This window comes from Hemibagrus wyckioides, linkage group LG16 (assembly GCF_019097595.1).
Source record: "Hemibagrus wyckioides isolate EC202008001 linkage group LG16, SWU_Hwy_1.0, whole genome shotgun sequence".
Taxonomy (NCBI): domain Eukaryota; kingdom Metazoa; phylum Chordata; class Actinopteri; order Siluriformes; family Bagridae; genus Hemibagrus; species Hemibagrus wyckioides.
The window spans coordinates 9,108,010-9,126,743 of NC_080725.1; the positions used below are offsets into that span (position 1 = coordinate 9,108,010).

At 39.3% G+C, this 18,734-nt stretch overlaps 1 protein-coding gene across 1 annotated transcript; it reads left to right on the forward strand.

The window, feature by feature from the left end:
* Nucleotides 1-785: 785 nt before the first annotated feature.
* Nucleotides 786-14,528, forward strand: ptpn11a (protein tyrosine phosphatase non-receptor type 11a). The gene is made up of 16 exons (XM_058411626.1): nucleotides 786-1,049; nucleotides 1,852-1,974; nucleotides 6,294-6,488; nucleotides 6,669-6,861; nucleotides 6,996-7,115; nucleotides 8,253-8,366; nucleotides 8,490-8,586; nucleotides 8,765-8,844; nucleotides 9,079-9,237; nucleotides 9,660-9,791; nucleotides 10,160-10,314; nucleotides 10,589-10,656; nucleotides 10,783-10,934; nucleotides 11,098-11,210; nucleotides 13,225-13,325; nucleotides 14,264-14,528. Exons 1-15 carry the CDS (start codon nucleotides 1,036-1,038, stop codon nucleotides 13,292-13,294), a joined length of 1,785 nt encoding a protein of 594 aa, XP_058267609.1. The 5' UTR covers nucleotides 786-1,035; the 3' UTR covers nucleotides 13,295-13,325; nucleotides 14,264-14,528.
* Nucleotides 14,529-18,734: the final 4,206 nt, after the last annotated feature.

The window sequence follows — 18,734 nt, forward strand, 5'->3', positions numbered from 1 at the left end:
CCAAACTAGACGAGTCGAAACGCGAAGGCAAAAACTAACAAACCTAGAAAGTCTGTCGTTTTGGAAATGTGGCTCGCAATAACAGACTAAAAACCATGACAAGACGTGCAATTAAACTGTAATACGTTTTATATATGTGTAGACTTGCAAACTGAGCAGTGTACCTGTCAGACTGATACCAGAAAAAGGTAAATAGGAAAACAGAAAAACAAATAGAAAAGATAGCATTTGGATTTGGAAAATGCTTTTAGTTTAACTGGAAATATGTACATATAACTGCTGATTTGTATTTTTTGTAATTACTTAATAATAATTATTATATTTAAAAAGAAAGTGATTTTTCTATTAAAGCTGCAAATGGTTTTAACTGTGCATGTTTTCCTTCATTTATTTTTTAGACAATTTATTAAAGTATCAAATAAAATGAAGAAATCCACAATGGAACAGTGGAACAACAGTCATTAATCCCTGATCAGGCTCCCTGGGCTAGAAAGAAATCAGCCTCACGTCTTAATTCCTATTTATGTATTTTTTCTGAGGATCGTTGGTGGTGCTATTGCTCTTGGTGCTACACGAATACCAAATAATCCACATCAAGACATTTGTTAACAGCAAATAATCTGATATGGCAAAAGAAATTAAACTGAATATTAGGAATGAAAGTTTTGCTAGCCCGTTTAGACCAGCCTCCCCTTCTACATGACTACAAAATGTCTCCAGACAGGATTGGCTAAGGAAGAAGCTAGCGCTAGAGGGCGCATGTGTTTTACGCAGTTCTGCTTTGTCGCATGTTTGGTGACGTTTTACAACTGACTCGAAAGGTCTCCGATGCTGAGGCCTAGCTACCGAGTTTTGTTCCTCGGACTATTTTTTTTTTAACCTGTTTATTTATTTAAACCCGTTTTGAGCGGGTCTTTTCCTTATGACGGTTTTTTTGCCAGAGAAAAGCAGCGGGGTTTTCGGCGCAGTTGCTTGGCTTGAAAGTAAATAAAATCTGAATCCAGTATCCGGAGTGAGGAAACAAGGCTGGGAAAGATGACATCTCGGAGGTGAGAGCTATGGAAGTGAAAAACAAGCGATATGTGCTGGTGTTAAGTAGTCGAGCCAAACATGGCAGCGTTATTGTTCTAGCACAAATCTGTCTGGACTCCTCTTACAGGTTTAACTAGAAGTGGGGCAAACACCCAAAGTTTTAATTGGTCACGAACTGGGTCGCCCAGGGTTTCAAACTTGCTTGTGTTAGCTTGCTAGCAGGTTTGTTAGCTAACTTGTTTAGTCAGCCGAGTGAGGTGGCTAGCTGGCTAACTGTCTAAAAGACAAAAATAAAACTAAGAACAGTGTTCATGTCAGACTCGGCTAGCTCACTGAAACCCCGCTCCTGGACGAGTCGCAGTTATCTACTATATCTTCTGCTTTACAGTCTCTATGATGGTGGACACGTCACGGGGTTCATATTAGCTGCTTTGCTAGCTGGGCTTTTCAAACTGCTTGTGACGAGAAGAAACGTGAGATTATAAACAAAACTTCTACTTCTGTAACAGAAGTACACCCCATCACCTAAAGTGTTGTCCTTGTTTTGAAAGATATGATCTTGTTTTCCTTAGTTAACGACCGAGGAGGCAGAAATTCGGGAGATACAGTATAATGTATACAGAACTAGTGTCATGTTTGTGTAAATATGCCGAGAAGTCGTTGACACTGTTTACTGATGGTCAGATCGAGATAATTTTGCCGCCTGTCTGCATCCAGTGACTTATCACATGATCATGGCATTATAGTGATGTTTAGTTGTATGTTTAGTCTCGCACCCTCTGTGCCATTTGAAGTCAGTGTGATGGATTGTGTTAACAGGTGGTTTCACCCCAACATCACCGGTGTGGAGGCTGAGAACCTTCTGCTGACCCGTGGCGTGGACGGAAGCTTTCTGGCCCGACCGAGCAAAAGCAACCCGGGAGATTTCACCCTCTCTGTCAGGTGAGAGTCCACTGCACTCTAAGAGAAACAAAAGGAAATAAAGCTGTTTGAATGAAACAATAATGAGAGAGATGACATTTCAGAGATGCAGGAAATGAAAATGTGTTCAGAGAGGGCTGCGTGACAGAACAGTGTGTGTCTGTTTGTTCGCTGAATGAACAGAGTGATTTTGCTGCTCCTGGAGTGAAATTAAACCCCAAAGTCTGAAAATTTGAGCAATCAAATCAACACTGATGTTTTAATTCTTCTCACCAAAGCTCATGTTCAAGTGTCTTTTTAATTCAAGTTGTCTTTATTTGTCACATATACGTTACAGCACAGTGAAATTATTTTTTCACATATCCTATCCCTGGGGGTTGGGGTCAGAGCGCAGGGTCAGCCATGATGGAGCGCCCCTGGAGCAGGGTGGGTTGGGGGTCAAGGGCCCAGTGGTGGCAGCTTGGTGGTGCTGGGGTTTGAACCCCAATCTTCCGGTCAACGACCCAGAACCTTAACCACTTGAGCTACCACCGCATCAACATTGTGCATCCACTTTGGAGGATTTATTCAAAACACATTCCTAAAGTCACTGTGGATTTCCTTCATCTACATTTTATAAAGTGCATCACACTAGTAGTGCATATAATATTCCAGGGAAAACTATTTCCAGGAAAATAAGACTGATATGCAACAATACATCATTATCTTATTATCAGTTGTTATCTGTAATGAATAAAATTTCAGCTGGTGCAGAAGGGAAACTTTAATTCCATGCCTGCTCAGGATTATTCTCTGGAAAATCAAATTTAAAGGCTACTAGATAAATGTATGTAATATTATGTGAGAGAAGCAAATGACTTATGTGTTTTCTGACCTCAAACCCATCCCAAGCTTATTTCTCTTTTCTTTCTTTCTTTCTTTCTTTCTTTCTTTCTTTCTTTCTTTCTTTCTTTCTTTCTTTCTTATCTATCTATCTATCTATCTATCTATCTATCTATCTATCTATCTATCTATCTATCTATCTATCTATCTATCTATCTATCTATCTATCTATCTATTTATTTATTTATTTTTCTCAGGTCATGAAAATAATTTTTTTTTCGAACCTCTGAGTCTCTTGTGCTAACTTGTCCTGTACTTGCTTCATTTGCATCTGATCAGATGCTCTTTTAGAAAGCATTTGCACCGCACCCATAACTAGGAATTTGATATTGAGACGGCTTAAGTGTGTGACTCTGAAAGCTTAAAGCTCACCACACACTTACCCCAGGAACAGAGGGCACGGTGGTGAGAAACCTCTCCTCTAGATACCCAACACAGCAAAGACACACTGCATAAGCAGGCTGTGAGAAATTCCACACAATTTAAAGTGATCTCTTTTTTGAATCTCTGTGAAATAGCTTCTTAGCTGATTCTATATTTTAAAAGTATTTCCTTTTGAAACAGGAAGTCGGGAAAAAATGTCATATTGAACAGCTTGACTCTTTAGCCAATAGCGTTCAAGATTTGGCAGTGCTGCCAAGTTTAAAAAAAGCCTAAACAAATGTGAACACATGATTAAATCCTTTTACTAATACAGAAGACCTGACTGTGCACACCATCACGTACTCTCTGTCTGAGAAAGCAACCTAAATTGGCATTAACCCTCCTCTAAGAACTGCATTTCCAAATGAATAAACTCTAACCATTTTCTTTCCTTCAAACAAGCGATTAGTAGAAAGGTGCATCGTATGGTTGAATCCCTAAACAAACCATGGGCACGTCTCAGTCACATCCCTAGTTGACTGAGTGTTTAGTCAGCATCACAATGATGACTGATGATTTCTGGTGACATTACTACATACCCACACTGCAAAACTTCACCACTGCCGTTTATCCACAGCAGGTTGTTTTAGTACAGTATGAAAAATGCATTGATCTGTTGCATATTCTAGAGTTTTTTTTAGTCATTAAACACTTAGCCTCAAACAAATTGAATTTCAAATAATGTTACAAGCTACAATGATACCAAGCAACTTATATTTGTATTCATAGTTGACTGTGAGTTCGCCATTGTTTTGAGCTGAGAGGGTTCAGAAAATATCACATTTTCCATGAAGGGAGCATAGTGAGTATAGATGCTCCCTGGTTTTTGCAGTGCATTATGGGATTTTTTTTTATGTGAGCAAATGTTCCAAGTACATGGAAGTGAGTGTGTGAGATAGAGATGAAGACAGAAACAGACAGCCCTTGAAATGTCCGACTCCATGATCAGTGCCCTGACTTCTGAACTAGGGAGCTGATTGAGGTGGGTGTGTTTATGGCTAATGATCTGGAGCTACTAGTAAGACACACCTCTGGGGCGGGGCATGTGGTTAAAGAGAGTGTTTAATTAGATTATCATGTTCAAGGTAACTAGTTTCAATCATATAAAATTTCTTGCTGTGTAATTCTCTTGTAAAAATAAATATAATATCTCTTTTATTTTATTTGTTTTTGTTTATTTATTTATTTATAATTGGGAATGGAGTACTATGGCATTGTACAGTTCTCAACGGGCAATTTTCTCTCCATAGGCACTTTAAACTCTTGTTTAATGTGTAAGTTTAAGTTACAGTACTTTGAATGATTGATTTTTAATATAAGGACCTATTCACCAAATCAAAGGAAACTGCATACATTTGGTTTATTTGCTGTTTGGATTACTTTCACACTGCACATAATTAAACAAAGCAAAAAGCAAAACACTCGCTGAGGTTGGTGTAAGGCTGAAAACATAGCCGTAAAAATCTCCTTCAGTCATTGGTCAGAAACAAGCCAACACCCAGAATCAAGTCATGTCTCCAAAGCCGTTACACGGCTAACAGCTTTTCTTTAGCTCATAGCACAAAATCTGTTTTTATGAGGAAAATGGAACCTGCAGGGGTTTTAGAAATTTGTGCTAATATGATTCACAAATGCAAAGTGTTGCAAACAAAAAAAAGCTAACAGTTACTTAAAGCCTAGCCTTGTGTAGCTGGCTGTGAAACGAGGCTACACAGTATAAACCGCGATGACTTGTGAAAGCATCAGCAAACACATCATTTCTTACAGCAGACTTTTACAAGCAGGCTCGTCAGTTTGAACTGCTGTATGCATGAACTAAAAATGAAAAATGAAAACAATTAGAAAAAAAGCCTTATTGTAAATGAAGGCAAATGTACAGATGTATAATAAGTGCACTCTGAAGATCTTATATGTTCAGATTTTACTTCCTTTTTTAAAAGCCATTGCATCCTTGCAGCACTATCAAAGAAATAACTTCCCATTTTATTGTAATTTTGCTGCTTGTAATGATGGTCACATGCTCTCGCGGATCCTTTAAGCACTCTTATCCCTGACTATACTCTGTGTCATGAATGTTATAGCACATTGTTATATTCCCCTATTCAGGATGTGACGCATCTCACACAGACATGAAAAATCTCATCTCGTGTACATATGTGCTAACATATGCAGAATGTGTATGCGGAGTGTTTTACGTTGCCCTGTGTGTGTGGGGGGGGGGAGAAGATTAAAGTGCATGTTAAATTGTGCAGACATAGCTATAATATTTTTTCAGTATGCCTCATGACCTTTCTCACTGCCTGCTCGGAGTTTCCTGTTAGCAACGTTGCCACTTCTGCGTCTGCCAAAGTATCTGTTTTGTTAATGTTAATTTAACAGCATTTTAAAGCTGTTAAATTTCTGATTCACACATTTCTACATCTATATTGAAGCATTCTAGGACCTTTTCTGTTATATTACTAGGAATCCATTTACACAGATCTTGGTTTTGGTTACTGGGCCAATCCTATGTCACTGTTCTGAGCACCGTCAAACTGTGAGGGGGTTAGACATAAACGGATACATTTGTAGCTAGGAATCTTAGGATTGTGCATATTTACAGTATGACGTCATGGTATGTGATGAGTTGTGTGGTCTGTTGTCCAGTTTCACAATTAGACTGACTGATGTTTTTTTTTTGTTTTTTTTTGCATGTTTGGTATGACAGTGAGTGGAGAGGAATTGTTCTGAAGTTAGCCTGGGTTGGGGGGGGATGTTAATCTGAAGTTAGGCTCAGTCAAGTTGTAGGTGATGTTTACATTTGGCAAAGATCTTTAAGAACAGAACATTTGTTAGTAGTTAATATTCTGAAAATGTCCTGAAATTATCTCTAAATTTAGCTTATGCCTTAGTCATGCGCATGGTTTCTAACCCTAAAACTGCGCATTGGTGAAAGAATGAACACAGGCCCACACAGTTTCGTGAGCTTACAAAGTCTCAGTGGAATCAAAGTTGCAGGCAAGAATTTCCAAGCTTTTTTTTTTTTGTATATTTAGGCGAAATGGAGCAGTCACCCACATTAAAATCCAGAACACGGGGGACTACTACGACCTGTACGGAGGAGAGAAATTTGCCACGTTGGCTGAGCTGGTGCAGTTTTACATGGAGCATCATGGGCAGCTAAAGGAGAAGAATGGTGATGTGATCGAGCTGAAGTACCCGCTCAACTGTGCTGACCCGACGTCAGAGAGGTGATTCTTCAACCAAATCCATCTCATCTACTGTGTCTCCATCTTTTTTATTCTGGCTAGAATGGTTTCATAGCTGGTGTTTTTCTATAGGAGTGCTTGCTTTATAACAGTAAGTAAATATCCATAAAAGCATCTGCTTAACGAATACTTTTGCTGTATCCTGACATTTCATTCGCCAAGGTGGTTTCATGGTCACCTTTCGGGCCGTGAAGCCGAGAAGCTGCTGACAGAGAAGGGCAAGAACGGCAGCTTCCTGGTCCGAGAGAGCCAGAGTCATCCTGGGGACTTTGTGCTTTCTGTACGAACTGGTGATGACAAAACAGACAGCACCGACAGCAAACCCAAAGTCACTCATGTCATGATTCGTTGCAAGGTACTACAGAAAAGATGACTTTAATGACTCTGGCTTTTCACCTGCTTTGTTTGGAACTTTATTTTTCACATTTATATAACTGATTTATAAACATCAGTGGTATTTTTTTTTTTTTTTTTTTTTTTTTATCTCAGCCTGATATGAAGTATGATGTTGGTGGAGGGGAGAAGTTTGACTCCCTGACAGACCTGGTGGAACACTACAAGAAAAACCCCATGGTGGAAACACTGGGCACTGTGCTTCAGCTCAAACAGGTGTGGTGTTGGGCAGATTGACTGAGTTTTTAATTCATGCATATTTATACCAGATAAGCCTGTGAACTACTAACAGAAAAATAAAATCAGATAATTGGCAGTTACTTCATCTATATTATGAAGCACACCATGGCACTCAAAACCTTACTACACTGTATGCACACTATACAGTTGGAGAAACTATTGAAAAGAATGACCTTGTAAGTAGAAAAAAATATTTTAACCCAGTAGCTTTGATAAATGATACAATACGATACGTTTTTCTTAACTTGGACAGATATTTGTAACATATGCTGAATTTCAAGTCATTATACTGCTTTCAGTTGAGTTCAAAGTTGTTCCAAAGAAGAGTCATTTCACTGATTGTGTCATTGAAAACTTGACCACATGTCAGAAATGAATCATCTCACTTGATCTCAGTAAACAGAATTCATTTAGGCATCTGAAGGTGGAGTTAAAATATAGACCCTCTGCCACTGACGCTTGTAAAAGAGCTGAGCAAATGAGGGATATGGGACTTGCTCAAGGTAACAGCAGTGACAGCATGGTGGCCTTGGAACTCACAAATTGGGGTTGGGACGGTGGTGGCTCAAGTGGTTAAGGCTCTGGATTGTTGACCGGAAGATCGGGGTTCAAGTCCCAGCATCGCCAAGCTGCCACCCTTGGGCCCTTAAGTCCCAACCCACACTGCTCCATGGGCGCCGTATCATGGCTGACCCTGCACTCTGACCCCAACCCCCACGGATGGGATATGTGAAGAAAGAATTTCACTGTGCTGTAACGTATATATGTGACAAATAAAGACAACTTACTTAAAAAAAAACAAAAAAACCCTTGTAGATCAGTGGTGGAACGCCTTAACCACTGAGTTGCCACATCCCACATAATTAAGAATAAGTGTGTTGAACCAGTTCAAAGGTGCCAAATAGTTAATAAAAATTCTGGAAATTAATATATAAATAAATAACAAACAAATTTAGTATATTTATCATCCAATAGATCAAAATCAAAAGATAAAACAACTAAAACTTAAACGTCTTCTACATAGATCTGTTGATCCTCTGTCTAGAACAGTGTTGTAGTTATAAGTCAGAAGTTGCCTTAATGTAAACTTCTTCTCGCCTGTTGTATTTAAAGCCTCTCAACACGACACGCATTAACGCAGCTGAGATCGAGAGCAGAGTGCGGGAGCTCAGCAAGCCGGCTGAGGCCACTGATAAGGTCAAACAGGGCTTCTGGGAAGAGTTCGAGGTGAGAGCCATCATCCACGCTTCAGTTAACATAGTTAACTAGGTTATTTCATTACCCTGCACTCTCTTAGCAATGCTGAGATTTATGATTTCCATTTCTGCTCTTTCTCCCACTGTGCCATAGACACTTCAACAGCAGGAGTGCAAGCTGCTGTACAGTCGCAAAGAGGGCCAGCGCGCTGAGAACAAGAACAAGAACAGATACAAAAACATTCTTCCATGTGTGTATATATTTTGTTTTGTTTTTTTCCCTCTACCTCTGCTCTGTCTGTTATCTTAAAGCTGAGGCATATAGAAGGGGCTGAGCAGTGCCCTAGAGAGAAAGAGAGAGAGCTGTGCAGTTCAGCATTGTGAGTAAAAACGGCTGACTTTTTACTTCCTCTGTAATCCTGGTTTTAGTCGACCACACGCGAGTCACCCTCAACGACGGCGACACAAATGAGCCGGGCTCCGATTACATCAACGCTAACACTATCACGGTAATAATGACATGGTGCACTGACAAATATAAGCAGATGACCATTTAATACCCTAGTGTGGAAAGAGAAAATATTGTGTTTATATTGGCTTAGATCACATTCGATTAAATGAACATTTAATAACAGGATCAGGCAAGAAGGAATGCCACATTTAGCAGAAACCTAATACAGCGTGTGTTTTAGAGCACTGTGAGTTTTCAGTTTGTTTAATTTGCTGCTGTTCTCCTCACGCAGCCAGAGATGGAGTCGAAGAGCAACAACACCAGATTAAAGAAAAGCTACATCGCCACACAGGGCTGCCTGCAGAACACAATAAGTGACTTCTGGCGGATGGTGTTTCAGGAAAACTCTCGAGTTATTGTTATGACGACTAAAGAGGTCGAGAGGAGCAAGGTATGTGCTTTTCCTTCAGAGTGTTGAGATGAAGGTCTTGAAAGATTTTTGTGGCACCACTGAAGCAATCATGAAATGTGATGTTTTGAGCTTGGTATGTATCTCTATGTATATAGAGATCTGTATGTCGGTATGTATTGAATATAAAATATTATATTATATATAAAACATTTTAGTTTTAAAATTTCCTGGATGATGCAAAAAAAAAAGCATAAGCTCCCATGAGCATAAATTCTCTCTGATGTTGGCACAGGAGTGAAATATTTTTAAACAGCGTTGGCTGTTAGGAATCTAAGACCCTTTCAGTTTCTGAAATGTATCAGAAAAATTGTAAAATTAAATCTTGCCCCTTAATGAACAGAAATATAGAGATTATAATGCAGTACAGGAGTAACGTAGTATGTCACTGTGTGTTTTTGCAGAGTAAGTGTGTGAAGTACTGGCCAGATGTTTCGGCGCTAAAGGAATACGGTGCCATGCGCGTGCGCAACGTCAAAGAGACATCAGCCCATGATTACATCCTGCGAGAGCTGAAGCTTTCGAAAGTCGGACAGGTAAGCAAAAGGAATCCATAAACCTTGAAACACTGCCACTTTTCAGACCAGTAATCAGCCAACAGAAAGGTTATAGGTGATTTGCACATTTTTAGCTATCTCTAAAATAAAGGCAAATTCTGCCATGTAGCATGATACAGATATTTGTTGGATTAATTATTAATTTTCTGTTATTGCTTTGTGTTGCATCACATGTGTCTCCCTCTCTCTCTTTCTCTCACTCTCTCTCTCTGAATGAATGTCTCTGGCTGTATGCGTATGATGAACTCCACAGGATCAAGTCATTTAAAGGCATTTCATTTCAGCCAGGTTTTTTTTTGATTGAGCAGTTTGTATGTCTGTAATTCTGCAGTGTTCTTGTTGTACAGGGAAACACAGAGCGCACTGTATGGCAGTACCACTTCCGTGCCTGGCCTGATCATGGCGTGCCCACTGATCCCGGTGGTGTGCTGGACTTCCTGGAGGAGGTCAAACTGAAGCAAGAGGGCATTCTAGAGGCTGGGCCCATTGTGGTGCACTGCAGGTAAAGCAAACTTCAAGCCTTTAGCCCTTTACACATTTGCTGTGTTTGTTTCTTATACCTATTGCAAGATATTGTTTCCGTCTGTGTTGTCTTAATGTTTTATGCAACAACCACTTAACAAATATGCTAATATGTAATGCAATATCAAGCAACATAATAAAGGACACAAAAATAGTTTTCTGACTCGAACATCTTTCTTAGGGATATGTTGGTGCTTAGAGGATACACTGATGCCCAAATGTAATGTTTCTATTTATTTTTGTCTGCTTATCAGTGCCGGGATTGGACGCACTGGGACCTTTATTGTGATTGACATCTTAATAGACATCATCAGAGAGAAAGGTAAAGCTTTAATCCCATGACAGAAAACCTAAAGGGGGACTGGGATCTGTAATTGTATTTGTTTTCAAAGGTTAAATCTCAAAAAGTATGGGCTTTGCTGTTAAATTGCCGTTTGTCTGAGTGCAGGAGTGGACTGTGATATTGACGTGCCCAAGACGATCCAGATGGTGCGGTCACAGCGCTCAGGAATGGTGCAGACCGAAGCCCAGTACCGCTTCATCTACATGGCAGTTCAGCACTACATAGAGACCCTGCAGCGCCGCATAGAGGAGGAGCAGGTGTGTAGTCGTGTTCTTTTTGAAGGTACCTGTTAAACTTGTAGTGTGAAATATTTCATTTTCAGGCTGCCATGTGAAATCAGCATCAAATTCTATGCCTACTCTCGTCATAGCATTGATTTATTGTGCTTTATTCTCAAATCTTTTGGCTACTTCGTTTTAGAAAAGCAAAATCAAAGGACGAGAGTACACCAACATTAAGTACTCGCTGAATGATCTGAGCGGAGGGGACCAGAGCCCGCTTCCTCCCTGCACTCCTACGCCAACCTGTGCTGAGTGAGTAGTTTTCAATCCATTCTGTAGATTAGAAAAGATCCAGTTTAGCACTTTGGACTGGGTAGTGAGTTCATGTTTAATTTGACTCAGATCAAAGTAGGTTTAAAGAAAAGAAAAAGAAAAAACCAAATGCGCTTAAAATGCTTTCTTTATTTGTTTAATTTTTGTGACTCCATATATTCCATCCAACATTGTGTATTGTACTAACAAAGTGTTATGAAGACCAAGTTTATATCTGTTTTTGATTAGGTTAATGTTAGACTTTTGGGCAGTACAGAAACTATGCAGACTGGTCAACTATGCATCTAAGCAGGTGGTCGAAGTCTGTGGAGAAGAAATGTAATCGCACTAGCGGGAAAAATACACTGTTTGCATAAACAGTATTGCTTTTCGTGTAGTAATAACTTACAGAAAATGTACGACACTGTAAAGCAAAACCCTCACTGCTCACCACTCATGATGCCAGCAAGAATTTTGTTGATGAATTTCATTGATGACTAACTGAAAAGTTTTGAGAATAAATTCTAGATCCTGCTGCAAGCCTTATTCCCCTGTTCCGATTAAGTCCACCTCCCCCCCCTTTGAAAAGGCATAGGGCTGGGATTGCATTTCACTGTGGCATGAGTGCACCGATATAATGAAAGTGAAATTTAGTGCAGCAGGAAATTACACTCGCTTCTGACACAAAGTCAGCATTTTAATTCTTTAAAAAAAAACAAGCAAACCACTGCCGATTGTTTGCCGATTAAGTGACCTAAAAGAAGTGCAGAGAAGGCCTTGCTTTTCAGTGGTTTGTGCACATCAGTACTGTTTGTGTATTTGTGTTGCCCCCCCCCCAGCTACTTTCATCTAGCATGTAGTCAACTCTATATACATCTCTATATTAAGAGAGATTTTTTTTTTAAGCTTGCAAAAGTTTTCATCCAATCTAATCAATTGGATGATGTTGCTCATGACTACAGCTGTTGATTCTGTAGTTGAGCGCTCAGAAGGTTGAAGAGTCCTTGCACCTTTGTGTTTACTTTCGCGTGTGTCCTTGCAGGCTGGGAGTCTCAGGTAGTGCGTTTTCGTTTTGTAGAGTGTTCTGTAGAATATCGGGCCACACCCAGACACTTCATAGATCTGTCTAGTCAGCACATTCAGCAAGAGTTTAAGCAACAGTCACATTTTTGTCTGATTTGTTGTCGCCCCCCCATTCAGACTCTGGTGGATGTTTAACAGAAGACTGAAGTTTATACAAGTATTAAAACCTACGTGTTTTTATTAGTTTTTCTCTTTAATTGAGATCAGAGTCTGATTATAAAAGGCAATTACTGTTTTACAAAATTCTCAAAAAACAGACGGCATCAATACAGATATTGATAGTGGACCTGTGTAAACTTTTGTATAAGCAAACCCCCTTTTTTTTTCTGAATCTTAGTTCATAAATATTTATTGTTTTTCTTAATAGATGGTGGTGCATGCAAATGTACTCTTCCATAAAAGCCTACCTTAGAAACAGACAGGAACCTTTTCACCTGTAAGGAGAGTAAAGGAGCACGGCATAATATAGTTAATAAAATAGCCCTGTGGTCGTGAACGTTGATACATTCATGAAAACTCAGCTGGATGGTGGACGTTTAGGTGAGTCTGCAGTACAGCACAGTGGAGAGGAGGTGAGAGATGGAGGAGGAGACAAGGTTTCCTGCAGGTGTCCTGTTAATATTGGAAAGTTCATTATAGCTCTTCAGAACTTTCCAGATTCATATGCTGATGAACTATTCTCCTTTTTCTTTAGTGAGTAAAGGGCAAAAGACTGCCCTTTGGGTGTTGTTTTAGAGTATGAACTTGTAGTAAGGTGTAAGTGGAGTGAATGGCACTGGATGTATATCGTGGGAGGATAAAATCATATCCCACATGCCTATATGTGTAACACCGTGTAAATACCAAGAGACAAGCAAAATACTAAGCGTACGCTGGTAGCTGTCTTTAAACGAAGATGCTTTAGTTTTCCTGTGTGTGTGTGTGTGTGCAGTATGCGGGAGGACAGCTCCAGAGTGTATGAGAATGTGGGACTGATGCAGCAGCAGAAGAGTCACAGATGAGACTCTGACCACAGGACTGTCCAACTCACAGGTATCACCCTTCAAACAAACGAATTAGAGGGCGTGTAGAAAAAAAAAAAGGCTGTAAATTTTTAACAAATGCCTGATTGATTGTTGCTAGTCTGGCTAAAGCAGAGGTGGGCACTTCAGTAACCTGTTTGTATAGGATAAATTGATTGCACATCCTTGTTGTAGTGTTATTTATTTATTTTTTATATTGAAATGGTTGCTAGTGGACAAATAGGTACAGTAAGTTCCGTTTTTTTTTCTTTTCATTCACAACCTGAATGAATCTGAATCCCTCCACCTATTGCTCCACGCATTGGTTTAATTAGCCAAATAATAAAGCCCTTGAATAGTAACTTTTATGTGCAAAGTGAATAGAAAAGAAAGAAGCTGATAACCAACCACTGCCTACCTACCCCCCCTTTTTTTTTTCTTATAAAAAAGAAAAAGCATAGTCGCTATGAAAAGCATAATTGCTATGACCGAGTCCTCACCTCTGCAAGAATTTATATCCTTGTTTGTGTGCATTACTGCTTGTAACTAACTGACTAGCTGACTGTACACTACTACATTGTTAGCTACCATTTTTAGCTTAGTCAATTAGGTATCCAGGCAACCAATCCCATAGCCCTGAGCAGCATATTAAATGCTCTCACTTGCCCAGTGGGGCTACTGGATGGATTTTTCGAACCTCAAGCAAGACCCTTCAGACTGAGATTGTGTGTTAAGCATAATATTATTAAGACCAAATTAACTGACGTTAAATGTCGCATAATAATAATTACATTGTTAGATAACATTGCTCATGTACATTAGTAGATACATCACAAATCAACAGCTCTGTGTAATGTGGGGTTTTTGTTTTTTTGGTATTGTTTTGTTTGTGTAACTTTGTGTTGTTTCTGTCTAAATATGTCAGAGCTTACTCGCTCCTAATCTGACCTCTGGTTTCTATTTCCACAGCAACCATTTTTCCTTATCGCCAGCCGCACCTGAATGCCTGAAATGTGATCATCGCTACACGGAAAGATGAAAATAAAAATGTATGAAAAGGAGTTTAAAAAAAAAAAAGAAGAAAAAAAAGAAAACGGAGACCAGTCTGTGAGGGAGAGATGTGGATGGAGTAAAATTCATTTCTTCTCCCTGCAAAGCAGCCTTTTTTTCCACCCCTCCCCCACGCTAAGAAACCACTGTGAACATCATGAAGCCTTACTCGTGACGATGGAGAGAGAGAGAGAGAGAGAAAGAGAGAGAGAGAGAGCCCCTGCGTAAATGAACTGATCCGCTGTGGAGTTCTCTGCAATTCATTCAGGCTGCAATTAGCAAAATGTAGAAATGAGCTTTTGCTGTCTTGTCTTTGTTTTTCTGTGTCTTTTTTTTTTGTATTTCATTTTTGCTCAATTTTCTTTCTATTACCAAAGCAAGATTATATTAGAATTATTCAGAGTTATGGTATTCTATAATGACGTGAAATGGCATGTGCTCGACACACAGCCTTTAATAGTCACCTATAGTCTGTTTGTTCTCACAGAGGTTTATACACAGGGGTGAAAAGAAAGGGAAATAAACCCACCCACTCACCCCATCAAAAGGTATAGCAGTGTCCTACTTCAATCCGCCCTACATACAGTGTACAGCGTTTTTAGGGGGGATAAGGAGGTAAAGTTGACTCATTTGGGAGACTCCATCCAAAATCCAGCACATCTCACTTGTCCCTTGACCCACGCATTTCTAGGATTGGTTATTTTTAAACAGCCCCATCCTGGTGGTGTCAAAGTTACTAAATCATTGTTGGTCTAACTTTTTATCATTTTTCTTTCTTTCTTTCTTTCTTTCTTTCTTTCTTTCTCTCTCTCTCTCTCTCTCTCTCTCTCTCTCTCTCTCTCTCTCTCTCTCTCTTTCTTTCTTTCTTTCTTTCTTTCTTTCTCTCTCTCTCTCTCTCTCTCTCTCTCTCTCTCTTTCTCTTTCTTTCTCTCTTTCTTTCTTTCTTTCTTTCTTTCTCTCTTTCTCTTTCTTTCTCTCTTTCTCTCTTTCTCTCTCTCTTTCTCTCTTTCTCTTTCTCTTTCTCTCTCTTTCTCTTTCTCTCTTTCTCTCTGACAATGTGCCTTTTTTTTTTCTTTCTTTCTTTCTTTTTTTAATTGCCTGTTGCCGATGTGTGCACCATAAGAACTTAATTTCTGAGTCCTTGATGACATGACTGCATGTTCATGAGGATTTTAAGGTCCTCTCTAATGAAAAATCCTCAACTTTTTTTTTTTTTGATGGGAATTTTACAGTATGAATACATGCTTTCTAGTATGTATTCTTGTGGGTATGTCTTTTTTTTTTATTATTGTTTGTTTGTTGGAATTTCAATTTCAGCAGACCTTACCATCAACAACTAAACCAACCTCTTCTCCGCCCTGCCTGAATTTCTGTCCTCAACAGTATTTCTTGTTTCCAAATGAGATTCCGGTTATTCTTGTTATTTAATGTATTATTCCACACACGGTTTAGAGCGTTTCTTGCATCCTTCTGCCTCATCATTTCAAAACTATAACACAAGCCTGCCGAATCGCCCCGCCCCGTCCAACCCTACTCACAATCCAACCCCCCCCCCCCACTTCGCTCTCATCTTTTTATATTGTAGACGCGTTCTCTTCAGACATTTAAGAATGTAATTCTGCCATTTGAATTATATTCCTAATTATAATTACAGTGCTAATCTTTTCTATTAATACCTTTACATGGCCTTATAGGAAGCTAAGTGTTCGATTCTGTTTTCTGGCAGGTGAAGATCGCCCAAATGTTCAGGGCTCGTAATCAACAAACTGTACTGCATTCATTTATTGTGTGTGTGTGTGTGTGTGTGTGTGTGTGTGTGTGTGTGTGTGTGTGTGTGTGTGTGGGGTCATGTGTTACCTGAGAAACTGCTGATAAGCTTTCAGCTCATGCCTACGTTTTTGTTTATTTTATTTTAAAATAATTATTTTTCAGGCCCATGCACACTTTTGTGGTCTTTCATTTTGATTTCTTTCATCTGTGCACTTACTAACCTTTTTGGGTCCACACACAGTGACGTCTTGGCTCTGTGTCTAGTTCCAGTCCTTTTTAGCTTCATCAAAAAAAAAGAAAAAGACTTCTAGCCCCACAACATGCTAATGTGAATTTTTGTCATCCTGAAGAGAATAAATGGGAAATGAATTCAATGCAAACAAACTATATTTTTGAACTTGTATATTGTACATGAATCTTGTAGAGGAGAGTGTACTTACTAAACATATCTAAATGCCAATTTAAAATATACTATATGTTTAACCCAGCAACATTTCTCACGGCGGAACGTGAGCCTTGCCGAAGCTAATGGAGGTTATTGTGTTGTCTGGCTGTCAATGCAATTAACCGTTTATCAATTTGTCTATAACAATAAACAACAAGCTCACATCTCGGGTTTTTTTTGTTTATCTTATTTGGGTTTGATTCGATTGGAATTGGGGTGATGCAGCAGTCTGTGTGGGTTTCCTCTAGGTTCCATGGTTTTCTCCCAAAGCCATAATTTACTGGATTGTCTACTCTAGAGTTTTTCTCGGGGTGGATGTGTGTTAGAGGTGCCAGGACATGGATAGATCTAGGGTGTCTTCCTGCCTCAGGATTCAGTAGTTAGCAATACTTTGTGTACTTCCTATTCAGTCCATCCAGGAATTCATGATTTCCACAAAATCATGCAAACTCCACAATATTCAGAGAGGCTTGCAATTTATTCATTTTTAAATTGCCACAGATTTGGGTCAAATCTCTTCAATTCACATGCATTGAACATGAGTACAGCTATCACAGAAAGTAATAACATATGTCTTGAGTTTGAAAGAAGAGTCCTGTGCTTGCAATTTAGCCAATTCAAGTAGTTTTTCTTTGAACGGCCAATTTTGAAGAAAGCAGCAGCAAAATCAAGCACAACAACCTGCAAAATCCTTACTGACTCCTGTTGGAATTTCTGTTGAAAGATATAATGAACCCCTTGTGCATTCTTAGAAGTCAGCCTGACACTTCACAGTCACCTAGTCTCACGTTTCCTCTGTTTTTATGGCTTCTGTAGCAGAAATCATGAATTGGCAGCGCTAGAAGAGCTCTCTTTGACTTTCCGTTTCCCAAACAAGCATGTGAAGGTTATTATTTGTCAGTCGCTCTGAGGGAATAAGTTGCTGAATTGTGTTTTCTAGGAAAAATGCCGTTTTGAATTAATAATGTGTGTCGTGCTCTCCGGCGAGGGTAATCCCTGCATGTGGAACGCCAGGGAATTTATCCAACAAGTCTTCCTGAGCTGCAAGCGCATGCTCCAGAATTAAATGAGGGGTTTACCAGTGGAAGTAGCGGAGGAGGAAAGTATTAAGAGCAAACTGCTTATCAGGGTGGTGGGCTGTGTGCTATTGCTGTTTGGAATCTTTTTTTCTTTTTCAGACACCCGGAAACTTCCCTCTCTGGTGCAGCTTTGCAAGATGTGAGATCTGGACCAGATGCTGCTTGTTAAGATACGTTGGGCTGTATGTACTTTTTGTAAGACACTTGATTAGTGTAAGATACTCATCAGTGGCGACTCTGAGATGAAAATTCACTTCAATTCAGTTTTATTTTTAGAATTCTTTTAACAATGAACATTGTCACAAAACAGCTTTACAGGAAGATACAAATTCAGAATATAAATGAACTAAGTTTCAGTTTATCCCTAATGAGCAAGGCGAGGAAAAACTCCCCGAGACGATACGAGGGGAAAAAAGACTCGAGGGAATCCATCCTCATTTGGGTGACACTGTGAGTGCGATTATAAATCATTTCCTTCTTTTCCTATCATGTCCGCAAAGTTGTGAGATCAACTGAATTGAGGTCTTAGACTTGAAGGTCACTTTGAGTAACATCTGCAAAATAAATACATTTCTTCTTGTAAAGGAATAGAAGCAGTGAGCTTTGTGTGTGTGTGGAGGGGAGGTTGATGTGTTGTGGTGTTTTGTGTTGGGTGATAATTTTGTGCTTTGCAGCTGGCTAAGCTCTGTGGGAATGTGTTCAGTGTGTGTGTTAGAAGGAAAGCCAGCTGTGCTCCTAGACTGCCTATGGGCTGTAATGAAGTAATAGCACACACGACCTGAACCATCTTAAGACATCTGTGCCATTGTGTTTTTTTTTCATCCTCTAACACATTTAATTCAACGGATTAAGCTCTTGTTGAGTCGGTTAAACGTGTTCGAGAAGGAACCCGATGGTTGTGGTTTTTCAGATGTAAGTGGATCTTGCTTGTATGCTTCTAAATATATTTAATAAGAAGGATATACTAATTTCACTACATATAAAAAAGCTATTAGCTTTAGAATAGCCAATACATTTTATGTACCATAAACATACAATTTAAAATAAGAACTTCCTTATGAAGAATTAACACCTACTTGTTGCTATACACTGACCA